This window comes from Cupressus sempervirens, chromosome 5 (genome assembly GCF_028749045.1).
Source record: "Cupressus sempervirens isolate cs-2001-9-10 chromosome 5, ASM2874904v1, whole genome shotgun sequence".
Classification (NCBI taxonomy): domain Eukaryota; kingdom Viridiplantae; phylum Streptophyta; class Pinopsida; order Cupressales; family Cupressaceae; genus Cupressus; species Cupressus sempervirens.
Genome location: NC_143122.1, coordinates 615,895,790 through 615,912,541, shown reverse-complemented (window position 1 = coordinate 615,912,541; position 16,752 = coordinate 615,895,790). Strand labels below are relative to the sequence as shown.

At 35.7% G+C, this 16,752-nt stretch overlaps 1 protein-coding gene across 1 annotated transcript; it reads left to right on the top strand.

Moving 5' to 3' along the window:
- Window positions 1–1,696: 1,696 nt before the first annotated feature.
- LOC149557393 (CASP-like protein 4B3) lies at window positions 1,697–3,514 on the top strand. Its single transcript, XM_089785971.1, has 3 exons — window positions 1,697–2,051; window positions 2,864–2,999; window positions 3,083–3,514. The coding sequence occupies exons 1-3, from the start codon at window positions 1,789–1,791 to the stop codon at window positions 3,275–3,277; spliced, it is 594 nt and encodes a 197-aa protein (XP_089642097.1). The 5' UTR covers window positions 1,697–1,788; the 3' UTR covers window positions 3,278–3,514.
- The last annotated feature ends 13,238 nt before the right edge of the window (window positions 3,515–16,752 follow it).

Below are 16,752 nucleotides of genomic sequence, written 5' to 3'. Positions count from 1 at the left end.
GCATCCTCCTCTTTAGCGAAATCCAAATTTTTAAGAAATTCTTCAATGGAAAAATCAACAGCATCATCTTCTTCCTCCATCTTTGCTCAACTTTACCAAGCTCTGATACAAATTGTAAGTTATTCAATGAGGAGATTAAACTTAATAAACATTTTGATGAAGATAAAATATTGGTACACAGATTTGTTGTGGTTGAGGCTACCTCCACAGTTAAGTAGGGAACTATTATATTAATCCAAATTCACATGATACAATACATGACTGAATACATCTATTTATACAATCACAATGACCATCAATGAATAGTCACTACAAGATGAATAGTCAATGTGACAGTTGGGCTTTATATCTCAATAGTACAAAAACACTTTTGCAAAGGAAAAAATAATCAATGTGGGCATTGGACTGAAATTTTACTTACAACAAAAAGAGTATGTTTCATAGTAAATTTCAAATTAAAAAAGTACCTATATCAAATTGCTCCAAGTGTGTGTGAGAGGGAGATGCTAGAGAGGGGTGTTAAGGAATTGGTAAATTATTTTCTAAGACTAACATATGATTTACAACTCCAAATATGGGAATGATACATGAAATTATGTTATTTAGAAAGAAAAAATTCTAATGATTTCTTCCTTCAAAAATATTTTTTAAAGAAATAATAAATATTTAAGAGGTCAAATTTCTACATTCCACTTTATTTCGGTAATTAGTTTTTGGATTAGATCGTGTTAAGATTTTTACCATCAGTGTTTTGAATTACACTACTTGATCCATCATCTCTTTCTCTCTTTTATCCTGATAACGGATTAGGTAGTGTAATTTGAAATGTTAATGGAAAAAATCTTAACACGATCTAATCTAGAAACCAATTATTGTGATGAATATTTGTCAACATGATTTTTTTTTCTTCATCTATCTGAGCAAGAGTTAAGAACTTACAATATGGGTGTCATTCAGTTCACATGAAAACTAACGTAGGTGGGCCAAGGAATTAAAAAATAATATGTTTGTTGAGTTGGACCTCCTCCTAATTACTTATATGATATAGATCAACCATTTTTCGAGATACAAGCATCCTCATTGAGTGCTCAAGTTTATGATGACGTTCCCTTAATAACATAATGTGTGATATGTTTGTGCACAAACCTCCTATTCATAATCTCCCCTAGTGACAAACCACCATTATGTTTACCTCTTCATCATTATAGACATAGTGTACAACTTCTACCTAATTAGAATTTTAAATTTTGCCTCAAACAATTTATCTTTTTACTCTCCTATGTAAAAGTTGCCTTTTAAACAATATTTCATTTCTTAAAATTATGTCAGAAATTAATTAAAAATATTTCTTTTTTAGACTATAAAAACCTTTTCTAAAATCCAATATTATAATAGTTTTGCATTATATGTGAAGACAAAAAAATATAGTCATACTTCCATGAGAGTTAGTGGCTTGCCATGCTGGCTAAAATTGTGGATAAGAACCGTCCTATACTTAATATGAAATTGTCCACTAATTTTGTTTATTATACTTTGAGTAAAATTTCAAGTTTTTTAAAACCCAAGACAAGAGTGGTTCAAATTAGGTGTTAGCTTTGCAGGATTATGAGATATTGCAGGAGGTCATCCAAATCGTTTTCTACCATGTTCCAAGTCGAAGAGCGTAATGACATCAAGGAAAATATCTAGCGTAGAATCTGTGTTCAAGTATCTCCCGCAAACACCTCTTGAAGCTTCTGCTTGCAGATCAAGAAATCTGAAAAAGCTTTGGAAGAAGTTAGCGGCGAGATGTCATCGAATTCATCGCCCATGAAGCGTCCAGATGGTTTGGAGTTAGCTAATAATCACGCGTCCACAGGCGAAGCTTCACAGGCACTAGAGCTTCACACGACAATTACTGTGCAAAGGCAGCAAAGAGAGAATCGCATACGCCAGGCCAATCTTGTGCTCAGATCTTTGGGGATTCTATTTTCCTTTCTCTCCTTTGTTATCATGGCCGCCAATAACCAGAACAGACCAGGGCCAAAATTTGATGATTATGAAGAATACAGGTAGATTTTAGTGGAAATTAAAGTTATTTTCAGAATTGTGCAAGCGATTGAAATAATTGTTCATAAGAGCTTGCATGTTTCAGAGATTTTTTTATTTATTATTACAGAATTAAAAAAGCTTAAAATGACGAGAATTTCTCATAATAACTCTGTATGTTTCAGAAATTTGGTAACTTATCATTAAAAGAACAAAACTTATAAAATGACGAGAATTTCTCATCATAACTCCATATAACTTGTATGCTTCAGAGATTTCCTAATTTATGTTTGAAAGATCAAAGTTCCTACAATGACTATAATTTCTTATCATTGCTCTGTTTGATTTAGAGATTTCATATTTATCATTTAAAAGGAAAAGGCTGAAAATCACAAGAATTTTTCATGATAACTCTGTATGTCATAGAGATTTTCTAAATTATCATTCAAAGAACAAAATTTAAAAAACTACGAGAACATTTATACAACTATTACTGAAGTATCTTTTTGTTAATAAAAATTCCGTCAAATTAAAAATGGTGCTTTGTAAGTTTTTTTTTCGTTTTTTTCCAGATATTCATTATTTACAATTGAAAAACTAAAATATTTAAATTTCAATTAATAAAAATTTGCTTCTGAAATTTTGAGATCGCAACTATACAAGTGATTGAAAGAATATCACACATTCCTTTTGACAAAAAAAATCTTAAAATTACCAAAACGGTTACACAAATATTACCAAAATATATTTCCATTTAGAAAAATTCATTCAAATCAAACAGTGATTTGTAAATTTGCTATTGAAATTTTGAAAAATTACCTTGAATTTGCAACAGATATTGTGTGGCGATTGCCGTGATAGCATTCGTTTATTTGGCAGCCCAGCTTGGCAGAGCTACTTACAATTTAGTGTGGGGATATAATTTGTTCCATAAAGCGCTTCTAGCTTCCATTGATTTCATCGGTGATCAGGTGAGAAAAAATAGTCAGAAAAATAAAATCCAGTACAGTTTATTATTTGAGATGAATTATGATTAAACTGAAGAATGATGCAGACATTGGCATACTTAGTGATGTCTTCTTCATCGTCGGCGGCGTCGAGAACAAATAATCTGCGGGAGAATGGCGATTCGAGGTTCACAGAAATGGCAGCTGCTTCGGTAGGCATGAGTTTCATGGCATTTTCTGTGCTGGCAGCTTCTTCCGTACTCTCTGCTCTTACTCTCGCCAAACGAATCTCCTGGTTTTAGGCGCAAATAATGAGTTTCTGATTTTACAGCTATATATTTGGGGGTTAGATGTGAAAATGTACATTTTGGTCCTCTTCCGGCGAAATATTGTAAATTATTCAACTGTGACTTTACGAGATGAAAAAGCCCTTCATTAGAGCGCGTCTCCCAGTTTGTATTTTGGTTATGTAGAAACACATCTGGACTTGGGGACAAAGCTGTTTATATAGAGGCATTAACCAATGAGTTTGAGTTCAATTTTTTTTTGATGAATAGTTCTTTTCAATTAATAAAATTTACTAAGATTACAATTTATAAAAAAAAGGTCGGAGGATATAGGATCACCTTGCGAATGAGTTCAAACGATCGAAGCCAGAATAAACAACATGGCCTCAATCAGAAACTATAAACTATTCATAAAAAAAAAACACTTTTAACAACCTTAGGCTGCCAAGGCAGTACCAGCAGAGGGAGGAGGATCATCTTTATCAGGAAATCCTCATGCATCAGTGGGATTGTGAGGCAGACTGGGAACAGTCCAGCCGTCAGCAGCATCAGCAGGGTCTAGGGTAGTCGCAGTCTCCGCATCCTTCTTGTCTAGTTGCAGAGGAGAAATTGCCAAGGCTAGCCGAGGAAACTTGCCAGAATGCGCCCGTCTAGGGGGAGGAGCCGGAGACTGGCCAGAAGCCCGCCCAGGGGGGAGCCGGGGACCAGCCAGAACCACCACGTGGTGGGGAAGCAGAGCGACGCCTCCAACTGCCATGACCACCGCTGGGAGAGCGGTGGCGGGGACCCTGGGAGCGCGGCGTGTGTGAATGGAGGCCAGAGGACTGGCATTGGGAACGACAACCACGAGACGAGGAGGCATCGACCGAAGCATCCAGAGGCACTCTGGCAATGGTGCAAGGAGCATTGCCCCAATGATTTAACAATTCCTGTAAGTGTGCAACCTCCAGGGCAACTTTATTAGCTTGCACCTGTATCTGCATAATGACATTGTTACAAATGCATGCCTTAGTGTACATTGCAATGTTAACATCCAAAAAACTGTGAGTGAATAAAATTGCATTCCTATCTTTCCACAGAGAAAACATAATTTTCATCCTAAAAGTATGCCAAATTTGGGAGAACTTCTGAAGAAATCTGGGGGAATCACCCAGCAGGATCATGTGCCATGAAAAAAGTTCGGGCCTAAAAGGCTTGAAAAAATCATGAATCCAGTGCCAATAATTCTGAGCACGCTTGCAAAACCAAAAAATATGCAAAAAGGACTCAGGTTGGCCACAGAAGGGGCATCTGGGATCAGAAACCCTAATGTGCTTGAGCCGAGGCCCTAGGGGAAGACCTTGGAAGGCAAGGCACCAAGCAAAGTGTGCAATCTTAGGTTCTGTAATGGCACTCCAAATGGTGTCGAACCGTTTTCTCCATTGAGAAAGTGAAGAATGCAAATGCCACCGTTGATTAAGCGTGTCCACCATCGGAAGGTGTGGCGAAAGCCATCTGTATCCCATATTTGGCTTATAATTGGTAAATGGAGTGGTAGGAAACCACTTCCAATCATACCACCACAGACGAATAGACTGAATCCCCACTTTATGAAATAAGTGCACAGGGATGGAAGACAACAGAAGGTCATAAGTCTGGCGATCGTCACGAACAAGGCGGTATTGAACTTGCATATCCTCCCATGACCTGAAATTCATGGCGACTCTTGAAAAAATATCCTTGGTAGTGCGGATGCCATGTTTAAAGAATTGCAGAGCACTGACAACTTGAGTCTTGGCAAGAGGAGTACCTTGCAAGGAAAACAGGGGAGACCACCAAATGTTCTGCTGATTTAAGGACAGCCCATTGCAAAACTCATCACTAGCCCAATGAAGCCAAGGTTTAACAACTTCCAAGGCTTTCCAGATGCTCTTAATAACAAAAGAGCCCTGTATGACCACTGGTTCACGCATAGTGAGAAGGGTCTGAAAACCAATCCCCTTCCACGCTGTTTTGTTAACAGGAAAGCCTGAAGAGATGCAATGCCTAACAAGAATTTTTCAGGCTTCATCTCTAGAAATAGCTCTGATAATCCATTTAGCACAGAGGCAAGACCCTGCTTCCGAGTGGAAAGCAGGCCGAGACCCCCAGATTCCCTTGGGAGACAACAGAAATCTCAAGCAACTCTGTGAAAACCATGATGGTTAGAACCAGATGCCCAAAGAAAATCTTTGAGCAAACGTTCTAATTTGAGATGGGAAGCTTTGGAGGGAGCCCAAAAAGAAGAATAATACACATGGGTGGCAGCCAAAATCTTAGAACAAATCTGGAATTTACCAGCAAGAGAAAGCGGCTTAGTGATCCAATAATCAAGCTTTTTACTAATCTTTGTGAGCACAACATTCCAAAGTTCCACAGGGGAAGCCTGGAAAGCAAAGGGAATGCCAAGAAAGTGGAAGATTTCTCCATGAGTAACCCATTTCCATTGGAATTGGCTAAACCAAGGTGGAGCTGCAAAAAAGACTGTCAGTAGCAGAGCGTTTTATGCCATTGAATGGCAGAGCCAGAGGCTTGAAAAAAAGTGTCCAAACAATTTAAAGCATTTTTTATGTTTTCTTCATCTTCAAGAAGAGTAAGAAAAGAATCATCAGTAAAATGACCATTCACTAACTGGGAGGAAGAATCAGGCAAGGAAATGTCACGGACCAGTCCTAAAGACACAGAGTGAGCAAGTAAATAACCAAAACCTTCAGCAGCAAGGACATAAAGCGCTGGAGCTAGCGGACAACCTTGTCTGATGGAACAAAAAATTCCAAAAGCTTTAGATTGCGAATTATTCATGGTGATGCAAGCATTAGCGTCACCAAAGAGCATCTCCACGGACTGAAGAAAATTAGGACCAAAACCTAGAGCCTGAAGCATAGCCAAAATGAAAGGCCATTCAATGGGATCATAGGCTTTAGCAAAATCTATCTTTAAAAAGATACTCTGCTGCTTGGACTTACAAGCCCCTTCCATACCTTCCCAGACAACAATGATGTTGTCAAGAATATACTTGGATTTGATGAAGCCAGTTTGTTCAGGCCGCACAATTAGAGGAAGCATATGGCGGATTTTGAGAGAGAGCACCTCAGCAATGATCTTATAAGACACATTCAGGAGGGTGATGGGCCTCCAATTGCAGATGTCCTTAGGATCAGCAGCTTTAGGTATGAATTTAATATTGCCTTTATTTATGATCGCTCCTGAGCTTTTAGAATGGTATGCTTCAAGATAGACTTTGTGCAAATCAGGACCAATTTTCTCCCAAAGATGTTTGTAAAATTCACAGGGAAATCCATCACACCCAGGGGATTCGTCATCTGCCATGGAGTAAACTGCCTCTTTAAGGTCTCGGAGGGAAAGAAGTTGCTCACAAAAAGCGCGTTGCTCAACCGCGAGGCGGTTTGGAGTAATAGTAATATACTTTCTGAGAGCCTCCTCTTGAGCAACCAAATGGCCCTGCGAAGCAAAGACGTTCTCATAGTGAAGAACAAAAGCTTGCAGGATGTCAGGTAGACTGGAAAGAACATCAGTTCCCTGTTTTATCTTTTTAATCCCAACATTGGTATGATGGGCTCGGAGAGCCTGGAAGAACTCCTTCGAGGCTTTGTCGCCAACCTCCAACTAGTGGAGACGGGCTTTGATTTGAGCACCTCGGGCAGCATAGTTATCAGCAATTTGCTTTTCATGGCGAAGCTTGGCAAGCTGAATTTGAAGATCCACATCAAAGGGGTTGAAGGTGAGAGCTTCAGAGGCTTTTTTGAGGGCAAGGGTGTTGGCTTCATAAGACCGTTTTCTAAAAATTGCCAGCTGACGCCCGTAGATGCGCAAAAAGTGAACCATTTTGGTAATGACGTCATTCCACCATTGAATCCAACCTCGATGGGAATGTGGACGTGGTTCCAAATTCCATACATGTTGTATGTGGGAGATGGTGGAAGCATGCAATAACATAGACGTGTTGAGGAAGAATTGAGACTTGGCCACTTTGGGGACACCTGTTTGCCAAAAAATGCCAAAATAAATGGGATAGTGGTCTGACGACATCACATCTATCAGGGGAATGACAGGTAGATCACGATCTTCAGAAAAAGGAAAAAAAAAGGTTGCGCCAAGATCATAGCACGATCAAGACGTTTCAATATGTGGTTAGGACTAGCTCAAAAATTGGACCAAGTGTGCCAGGCCCCACTATCATGATGGCGGCTAGTATTGGGATAAAAAAGGCTCAATTTATGACGCATGTAAAACCAGGCTTCTCTTTCCCCAGCTGTCCAACAGAAAGGTAGAATGCCATCTTTGTCAGAGGCCACTTCAACCATATTGAAGTCCCCACACAGGACCCAAGTAGTTGGCGGCAAGTTGTCAGCAAGCCAAACCCACATTTGTGCCCTTTCCACAGTATCATTGGAGGCATAAACATTAATGACTCCAAAAGAATGATTGTTAATGGAAAGAAAAAGTGAAATAATATGGTGTGTGGGGTCAGGACCATGTGAAATAATAGCACAATGAAGGCGAGGTGACAGGAGAGTAACTACACCACCTCGGCCAACTTCATGCTAAGAAGAAAACATGATGCTATCCTGCCAAATGACACGGCATGCAGCAAAAAACATGAAACCTGAAATCTTAACTTCTTGCAGGCAAAGAAAATCTAAATTCCCAAGTCTATGATGGGTATCCCGGACATAGTACTTTCTGGGGAGGTCTGTAAGACCTCAAACATTCCGAGAGAGGAAGTTCATGAGAACTCTTCCATATCATCCTCGTCCTCCAGAGAGGAGTAACTATTCTGCAAAAAGGTAGAAACTGGGTGGAAGTCAGATGGGAAATCCTCTGAACTTACAGCCTGCCGTTTTACCCCTGATATCTTCGCACATTCAGGAGGACTGCGAGAACGCCTTGTTGCTGGTGGTACTATGGCAGAGACTGCAAGAGGAGAACAAGCCCTAGCCAAGGACGAGGCCCTGGTGGCCGCCTTAATCCCCTGCAAACCAACAGGGTTTGAAACCTGCAAAACCAGAACAAGTGTAATGGAAGCCGCTGGTGTCTCCATGCTAGCAAGCGCTGACACTTCGGTGGAAGCAGAAGGAATCAAGGTAACCGCCGCATAGGATGGCTTGGGGGCCAAAGGATTCAAGGCAGGCTTGCCCTTGCACCCAACAGTAACCCATTCTTCTTTTTTGCCTTCGACCTGTTTGATAGGCATTGCTTTAGGCTGGGGTTTGACCCTAGGCGTAGCCAAAGGGCAATCCCTGATCTTGTGTTCTGCAGACTGGCACCTATAATAGGTGTTAGGTAGTTTCAAGTAAAGCACCTTCTGTGAGAAGGTTTGAGCGCCAATCTGGATTTCCACAGAATCCTTGAGATCTTTAGAAAGATCAACTTCAATGCAAACACATCGCTGAGGGCGAGCATTAAAAAATTTCTCTGGCTCCTTGGTAACAACTTTGCCAAGGGCTTGGGCAATAGACTCAATAAAAGGCCAGCAGGGCAAGGGTAGACCTAGGAATTCAACCCAAACTGGAACCCTAAGCTTTTTATCATCCGAGACAGAGAAGTCTCGGGACCATTTCTGAAAAACAAGCAGAGAGGAACGCACAGACCAAGGGTCGTTGGTAAAAACCATTTCTGCTTGCGACGGGTTAGGAAAGCGAAATTAAAAAAAACCTTTGGTAAGGTTTTGCACAGCGTCAAGGCGGACTCCATGAGGAGTCTAGCTTTTGTTGACCCATTCTCTGAGCATAGCTTCAGGGGGAGTCCTACCAACAAAATACCCTATCAAGGTATGTTGTTCTAACTAGTCACATGTAGCATCAAATTCTTGCAAAGGAAGGACAATATCAGGATTACCTCATGGAAGACCTTCGGGACAAACTTGAGTGGGCGTTTGTTCGGTGGTGGCGCCATGGCAGTCCGAAGCAGCGTGAATACCAAAAACAATTGGTTCACCATTGGCCGGAGCCATTATATCCTAACCTAAAGCTCCCGCAGTAAATGCAGTATGACAAGTGCCGACAGAAGGGGAGTGCAAGCGAAAGGCCGTACGCAAAAAAATTTGAAAGTTCGCATGTAGCAAAATATATAAACAATACCCCTTATTCTATTTAGTCCTGATGTGATTATATAGATTTTAGAAAGCTTGATAGAGGTTTACATGGTGGATTGGAAAAATAAGGCTAATATTTGTTGACATATAAACTTTAAATTCAAAATTGTGTTTGACATATATTTGTAAATTCAAGGTGTACAACTTCAATTTTATAGAGAGAGTGTGTACTTTAAATTCTTTACAAAACTTTAAAGAACAAAATTTAAACCGTACCGATCTATGTTAAATGGAAGGGATCGTGTATATAGGAAGGGAGTGCCTCTCTACTTTAAATCCAAACAGGAGTGCATGTCCACAAAAATTCTTTACATGGTTTAGAGACATTTCTAGCATTTTTATTTTCTTAAATTGTTATTTGATGTGATGTGACTCACATGTATTATATGTCATATTTAAAATTATGAAGGGGATGATATTTATCTTATAACTAGATAAAAACTTCTTTAAAAGAGATTATATTTAACATTCTACACCTATTTAAGGTGGTAGGATATAAGGGGATTATAGTTTAGTGTGTACATGGACAATTGTTACATTTAATGCTTGGGGCACATTTTGCAACTTAATATGCTTTAAGGAAGCAATAGAGATATCATAAGGATGCTTAAGCATCAATTACTTGTGTGCATTATCTACTTTTGTTTAAGGTTAGTGGTTTTTCTTTTGGGTCCTACATTGAATAAATTAAAATTTTAAAATAATTATTTTTTATTTTTAATACTTACTCTTATAAAATTTTAGAATTAATGATTAATTAATTTTAAAAAAAATTCTATTACCTTTAACTTTTACTTAATTAAATATTTATTTTCTAGTGCATCTTAATCCCTACATAGTCATTTACTTTTCATGTATTGCTCTCTTACTTATAAATAGAAGCTTTGGGTTCTAGTCATTCATCACTTGGCCATCTTTAGGACAAAGGTGTTTCATATCTGACATGAATGACCTAGGATGAACAATGGACAATTAGTCTTGTTTCTAAGGGTGCTAGACGATTGAGTCCATCTAGTCTATTCTTTTTTTTCCCAACATAATCACATAGTTTTCATTGTATAGATAAACATGATGTGCATACTACATGTCATTTTATATGTCGTATGCCCAATATTTTGACACTCGTCAAAGAAGTCATATTTTGATGACAGTTAGAAGTCAGAGTTTCTAGTTGAAATATAAAATAGAAACTTAATGATATTGTTACTCTAAATGGGTCCTGATAAATTGCAAGATTATAAAGAAAAATACTTGTTAGCATATTACATGCCAATGAGCCCATAAAAGACCACTTGTATTTCATGTTTCAATACACATAGTTCTTTAGTTAAAACTTAGTAATACTAGCATTTGCAACTCTTTGCAATGTAATATTGATAGGAGGGATGTACAAGAGAAAGGTAAAGTTAAGTGGTGGGTGCATTTATGTTAGGAGTGCAAAATATGTGTAGTATTTTATCAATTATGTTACGTTAACATTTGTATTTTATAAGCATATTTTTAATATTTTTATTTTTTTTGTCAAAAATGAATTGTTTAAGGCATGCAGTGATAGAGTATAAGAATAATCTTTTGTAAAGAATTATTTAGAATGATAATATTATATGCATATCCTATATTAAGTAGTTTTTCAATGAACACTTACAACATTATTTTGGAATAGAGTGAATACTTGAATGTGGGTATGTGCAAGATTATGGTATGCCAAAAAGTGGTGATGTGAAAAGAATTCCCTTTTCACTCATCCAAAAATGCAATATAAAGTGGGTTGAGTTTTTAGTAGGTCTAGGTGTCAGACCACATGGCCAAACTGAAAGCGAAGGCACAAGCTTGATCAAGTATTTGATTTATAATCAGATAACCAATATTATTGGATATTCAATTTTTGATTGAGTATACAATTTGTGTAGGTTAAAAAGCTTAATCCATAGTGAGAACTTGTTATTTTTATTTCCAAAAACAACAAGTGATTCATATATATGATCTATAATCGAGTATAGGATAAATCTAACTCATGTTTTTATCAAATTTCATAAGGTATGTTGAATTTTAATCTAGTTTATATTTTTTTATTTTGTTAAATGATATTTATAGTTGTTTTAATAAAAAGTAGGGTTTATTTGATTTTTTAAAATTGATTGTGATTGCATATTTATGTTTAATGCAATCAAGCATAGACTCAAGCCAAGAAAAAACCCTCCCAATGCTCCTGTGAACAATTCATAGCTACCTCCAAATAAACCACAACCACTTGAAAATAATTCCCCACCTCTAAAGGGCAATGATCTTGGTGACAAACTAATCATAAACCCTTGACCTTTATAGGATCTTATAGGAGAAAATATAAATCAATTTAGACTCTTTCAAACTATACATGTCAATATCGCCATGCTCACCACATTAAACTCCATTGTTGAAAATACAGAGAAGCTTCCAGTAAAAACTCATGTTGAACTGAATTGGCATGAGTCCATGCACATTGAGTTTAATGATGGGATTGATCATGATGGGGTTCAAGAAATAACTATACTAATGATAGCATTTGTAGCCTTTTTTAATCTAAAAAGTGGAATAAAAGTAGATACTAAAAATTCCAAGTTGACAATTAAATGGTGCGCAAATGATACAATGTCTAAGAAATTTTAGGATTATTGGTGGATGGTTTTTGATAGACCACCCCACCTAAATTTGGAGGTCTAATTTCTATTAATTAAAAAATTATATGTTGAATCTAGTCTTGGCTGCTAAGTTACCTATTATAGCATGAGATCAAAGCAAGGTATTGGTTTAGGCAATCCTCGAGATAGGTTGTGTATACATTATGTGAAATTTAGCACATATGTCCCTCAAAAATTTTTCACCACCTCTTATAGTGAATCATTCAAGGATTATTGTAGAAGTTGGCTAATAGACTATTAGGGCCATTCACACATTAAACAATGTACTAGTAAGGTAGAGTGCGACATTGTTATTTCCTCATGTTGATAATTATGTCCCTTTGACATCCTCCATGATTTCACATGTTTATGTGCCCCATACTTGCATTATTTGCAAGAATTTATGCTTGGGTCCCCTGAGAGATACTAATGCATATGACTATGTGTTTGGGGTAGACAATGCAACATAGGTTGCTATAGGAACTGAAGTACCTCATGGAGAGGCACATCACATGAATAATGGGGTGGAGCATGTAGAGTCATGGACTCCTATTTTTACTGTAAGACTAAACATTTAACCTCTCACATTGTATTTAATTTGAAACATTCATATATTTAATAGAACTTACTTATAATAACTGGTCATTTATGTGTATATATATGTGGTGCATTTATTCTTTGTTGATGATAGAGGGGGATATGGCACAAGAGGAGGGCTCCACACTTTCAATTATTTCATTTTGCCTCAAAACATCTATGGTACATATGTTTAATGTACTCATTGGTTTCCTTTTTAATATTAGTATATACATGTGTTTTCTATTTTTTATGAGCATCTTATTAAATATTATTATTGGTTTCACATGTTGTCATTGGAGGGCAGTCCTAGCGGGTTCATGCATCAAGTGTTGAAAAGGGGAGGGTAATTAGGTGTTTTAGATTATTTGTGCATATTTATACTTGTTACTTGTGCATACTTATTTTTTATTTACATAATTTATTTGGCAAAGAGTAGTGTTTTATGATGCCATGTCAATGATCCACCACCATAGAGTCATAGACATGTCTCAGTTCATACTAATATCCTTGTGGTTCATATATTTTTCAATTTGTTTATTTGTATTTTAGTATCAAGTACATACATGATTGAGTCATGATTGTATTAAGTATCTTTCTTTTACTTCTACAGGTAACCCCTAGTTTAAGGGAGACACAAATCCCAAGGCAATTTATCATTATTGACTCACCAAACATTCCACAAAGAAATTTCTCCATAGGTAGGTCTTAGTAACTTACTAATTCAATTATTTTTTAAATTTATTTTTCCACCAATGATTTAACATTAAATAGTATAACTCATATATCAATCTCATGGTTGTAAACGTATAGGTCAATCTCAATTTTAAAATGTGTTTATTTAGTATTCTTGACTTATTTTAAAAATTTTTACAAATCATATAAATTAATTAATATAACTTGGGGTTACTTTTGTGTTCATGTAGGATATAGATATCAGAGTCAAACAATACTTCAAAGAGGCTATATTTTGATGATCCACCTATAGAGTGGAATGTCCTCGAAATACTTGTAGCTATTTCTTATTTTGAGATGGCATACATCACATCTTGAGATGGTGTCCATGCCACATTGTATCTATAAATGTATACTTCACAAAGATTTTGAGATGACACATTATACATTGTACAATATATATATATATATATATATATATATATATATATATATATATATATATATATATATATATATATATATATATATATATATATATATATATATATATATATATAGAACATGTTCATTTCTAGATATTATATCTTTGTCATGCATTGTCATGTGTAATAGACCTAATTAATCTTTTTTTGCAAAGAAATTACTCTCATTTAATAATAGGATAATAGGCATAATAGATGAAAATTAGACTAATAAACTTCCTTATCAGGTAATCAACTAGACTAATAGGTGTAATAAACCTTGTGGACTCTTCAGTATGGGGTGATCATGGATTTTCTATGCATCTCTATGGGAGGAGTGGGTTCATAATTGGGGTTGCCCCAATCAACTAGAGCCAACAGAGTATAGATGGCTTTGTCTTAGGATGAATAGTTTTAAAGATACATACAAGTGCAACTTTCAACTAAGCATCACAACAACTTTCGACATAGAGAAAAATTGTTGTGTCAAATTCAAATGAGGTAAAAAAAATATTAGAATTGAAAGAGATTATTGTAGGCCTCACTCACACAATCCTATAACACCTAACATCTTGACAATACCTCACACAAGCTCTGAATTATGGGGCATAAAATATCAATGCACAATCATACTTGGTGCACATTGGGGACACTTCAATATGGGGTAGTTGTGTATGACCTATGCATATTTGTGGGTGGAATGGGGTTGTAAATATGGTTTTCTTAGCCAACCAAAGGTAATGGAGAAGATGATTTGGTCCCAAGATGAACAATTTAGAAGATACATAGTGGTGCAACTTTCAACTAAGCATTACTACAATGTTTGACATTGAGAGAGATTACCCTACCAAATTCAAACAAATTCAAATTTCCAAAAATAGAGAGAGGTTATTATAGCCCTTCTTATCATGGTCTTGTAGAAATTGACATCTTTATGATACCTCTCATGAGCTGTGAGTTATGGGTCAACAGATCTTTAAGTGGATTATATACCTTTCTACTATTTGTTTCTTTAAATTGTTATTCAATGTGATATGGCTCACACAGATTAAATGCCACATTTAAAATTATAAAGAGAATGATGTATTAAATATTTACTATTTTTATTTTATAATTAGTGTAAAATCTTTTAAAAGAGGTTATATTTGACATTGTACACATATTTAAGGTGGTAGTGTATATGTGGGATTATAGTTTAGCCAATACATGGAAAATTAAGGTCATTGGAAGATTACATTCAATGTTTTTGGCTAATTGAAAATGTAATTCAATATTGCAAAATAATTCAATGCTTGGTGTATATGTTGCAAGTTAATTTGTTTTAAAGGAGTAATAGAGATACTATAAGGATGCTTGAGCATCAATTACTTCTCTATTGTGTGCAATAACTATTTTTGTTTGAAGTTTGAAGTTTTTCTTTGGAAAATCCAAGGATAACTTGTAAGAAACCCACCTTCAAAAAAAATACAAAATCTTGGCAAATCTTTCATTTTTCTATCAAAACTATTTAATTTTTATTGTTGAATCTCTTAATTTTCTAAAAATAAAAATTCTTATTTTTTGCAAATCAAGAAATTTTCAGAGAAAATATTGATGAAACTTCAAAAATAAGTTTCCATAGATACTTCTATTAAAACTAAAGTTCTTATAAGAAATTATTGGACTAAATGTGGAAATCTTTGATGGTTTAAGCAATAAATTCTATAACTTTTAGTTTGTAGCAATTATTTAAGATATTATCTAATAATCCTTTTTGTATTGTGTGAAATAGATGTATTCATGTTTTTTTTCAAAATTCTAATGGAACCCAAAAAAAATCTTCAAGATCATTGATTTTTATTGAGATCAATAATCCATGTGAAATTTTAGCGGTCATAAGCATTATAATATTTTTTTACTATCCAAACAATCACATAGTTTTCACTATACCGATAAACACAATGTACACAATACATTTCATTTTATATATTTTATGTCGAGGCTTTTCTACGTCCATCTGAGTAGTCATCTTTTGTTGACAACTAGAAGTCATAATTTCCAATTGAAATGAAAAATAGAAACTTAAAGATATTGGTCCTCTAAATGGTCCCAATAAATTGCAAGATTGTCAAGAAAAACATTTGCTAGAACATCACATGCCAATGAGCCCATGCAATATCACTTATAGTATTTCATACTTTTATACAAGTAGGTCTTCAATTAAAACTTAGTAATATAATACTAGCAATTGCACATCTTTGAACACATGCAATGGAACACTAATAGGAGGGATTTGAGCATGTTTTTTAGTTTCTTCTATTAAGGATGGAGACTAATATTTTCAAGAGCATTTCTCCTGAAAACTTGGAAATATAGAAAGATCTTATAAAAATTAGAGTCCTTCAAAATTTCTAAAATTAATTTTTGGTGTCAAAAATATAAATTTGTTTTTTTAATAGGTTAATGGCAATTTTCTTGTATTCTTATTCTTTTTTTCATAGAAAAATGAAGGGAATTTGTTGGGCACTGCAAGTGGCATTTTTATAGAGTGCTACATGATAGAAGTGGTGTTTCATTATTGCATGGTATGACGATTTCCAAATATTCTTTTCTAGACAACCCTCCACTCATCCTCTCATGGTTGTATTTGAAGGAAATTTTAAAGTAGGGCTTATTTGCATGTGTTGAGGTGGAGGTTAATTAATTCATTTGATGGTTCCCTTTGCCGGTGTTGTACCTTTTCTGGTGTGGTTCACCTTTGTTTCAATTGGTTTAGTGGCCTCCTTCTACCAGCTCTGTAAGTTTTTCTACAACAATTTTTTTTGGCCAGTTGTGATTGATCCTCTTGTGATTGAACCTCCTCTTCCTCATTGGTATTACACATTTTTGGCTCTTCTCTAACATTTTTTGGGATCTAAGGGTTTTTGGTTTTTGTTGTAGTGACCACAGGTGACTATGATCTACCACATAATTCACAACATCAACTTCTGACCTATCAGTGATTAT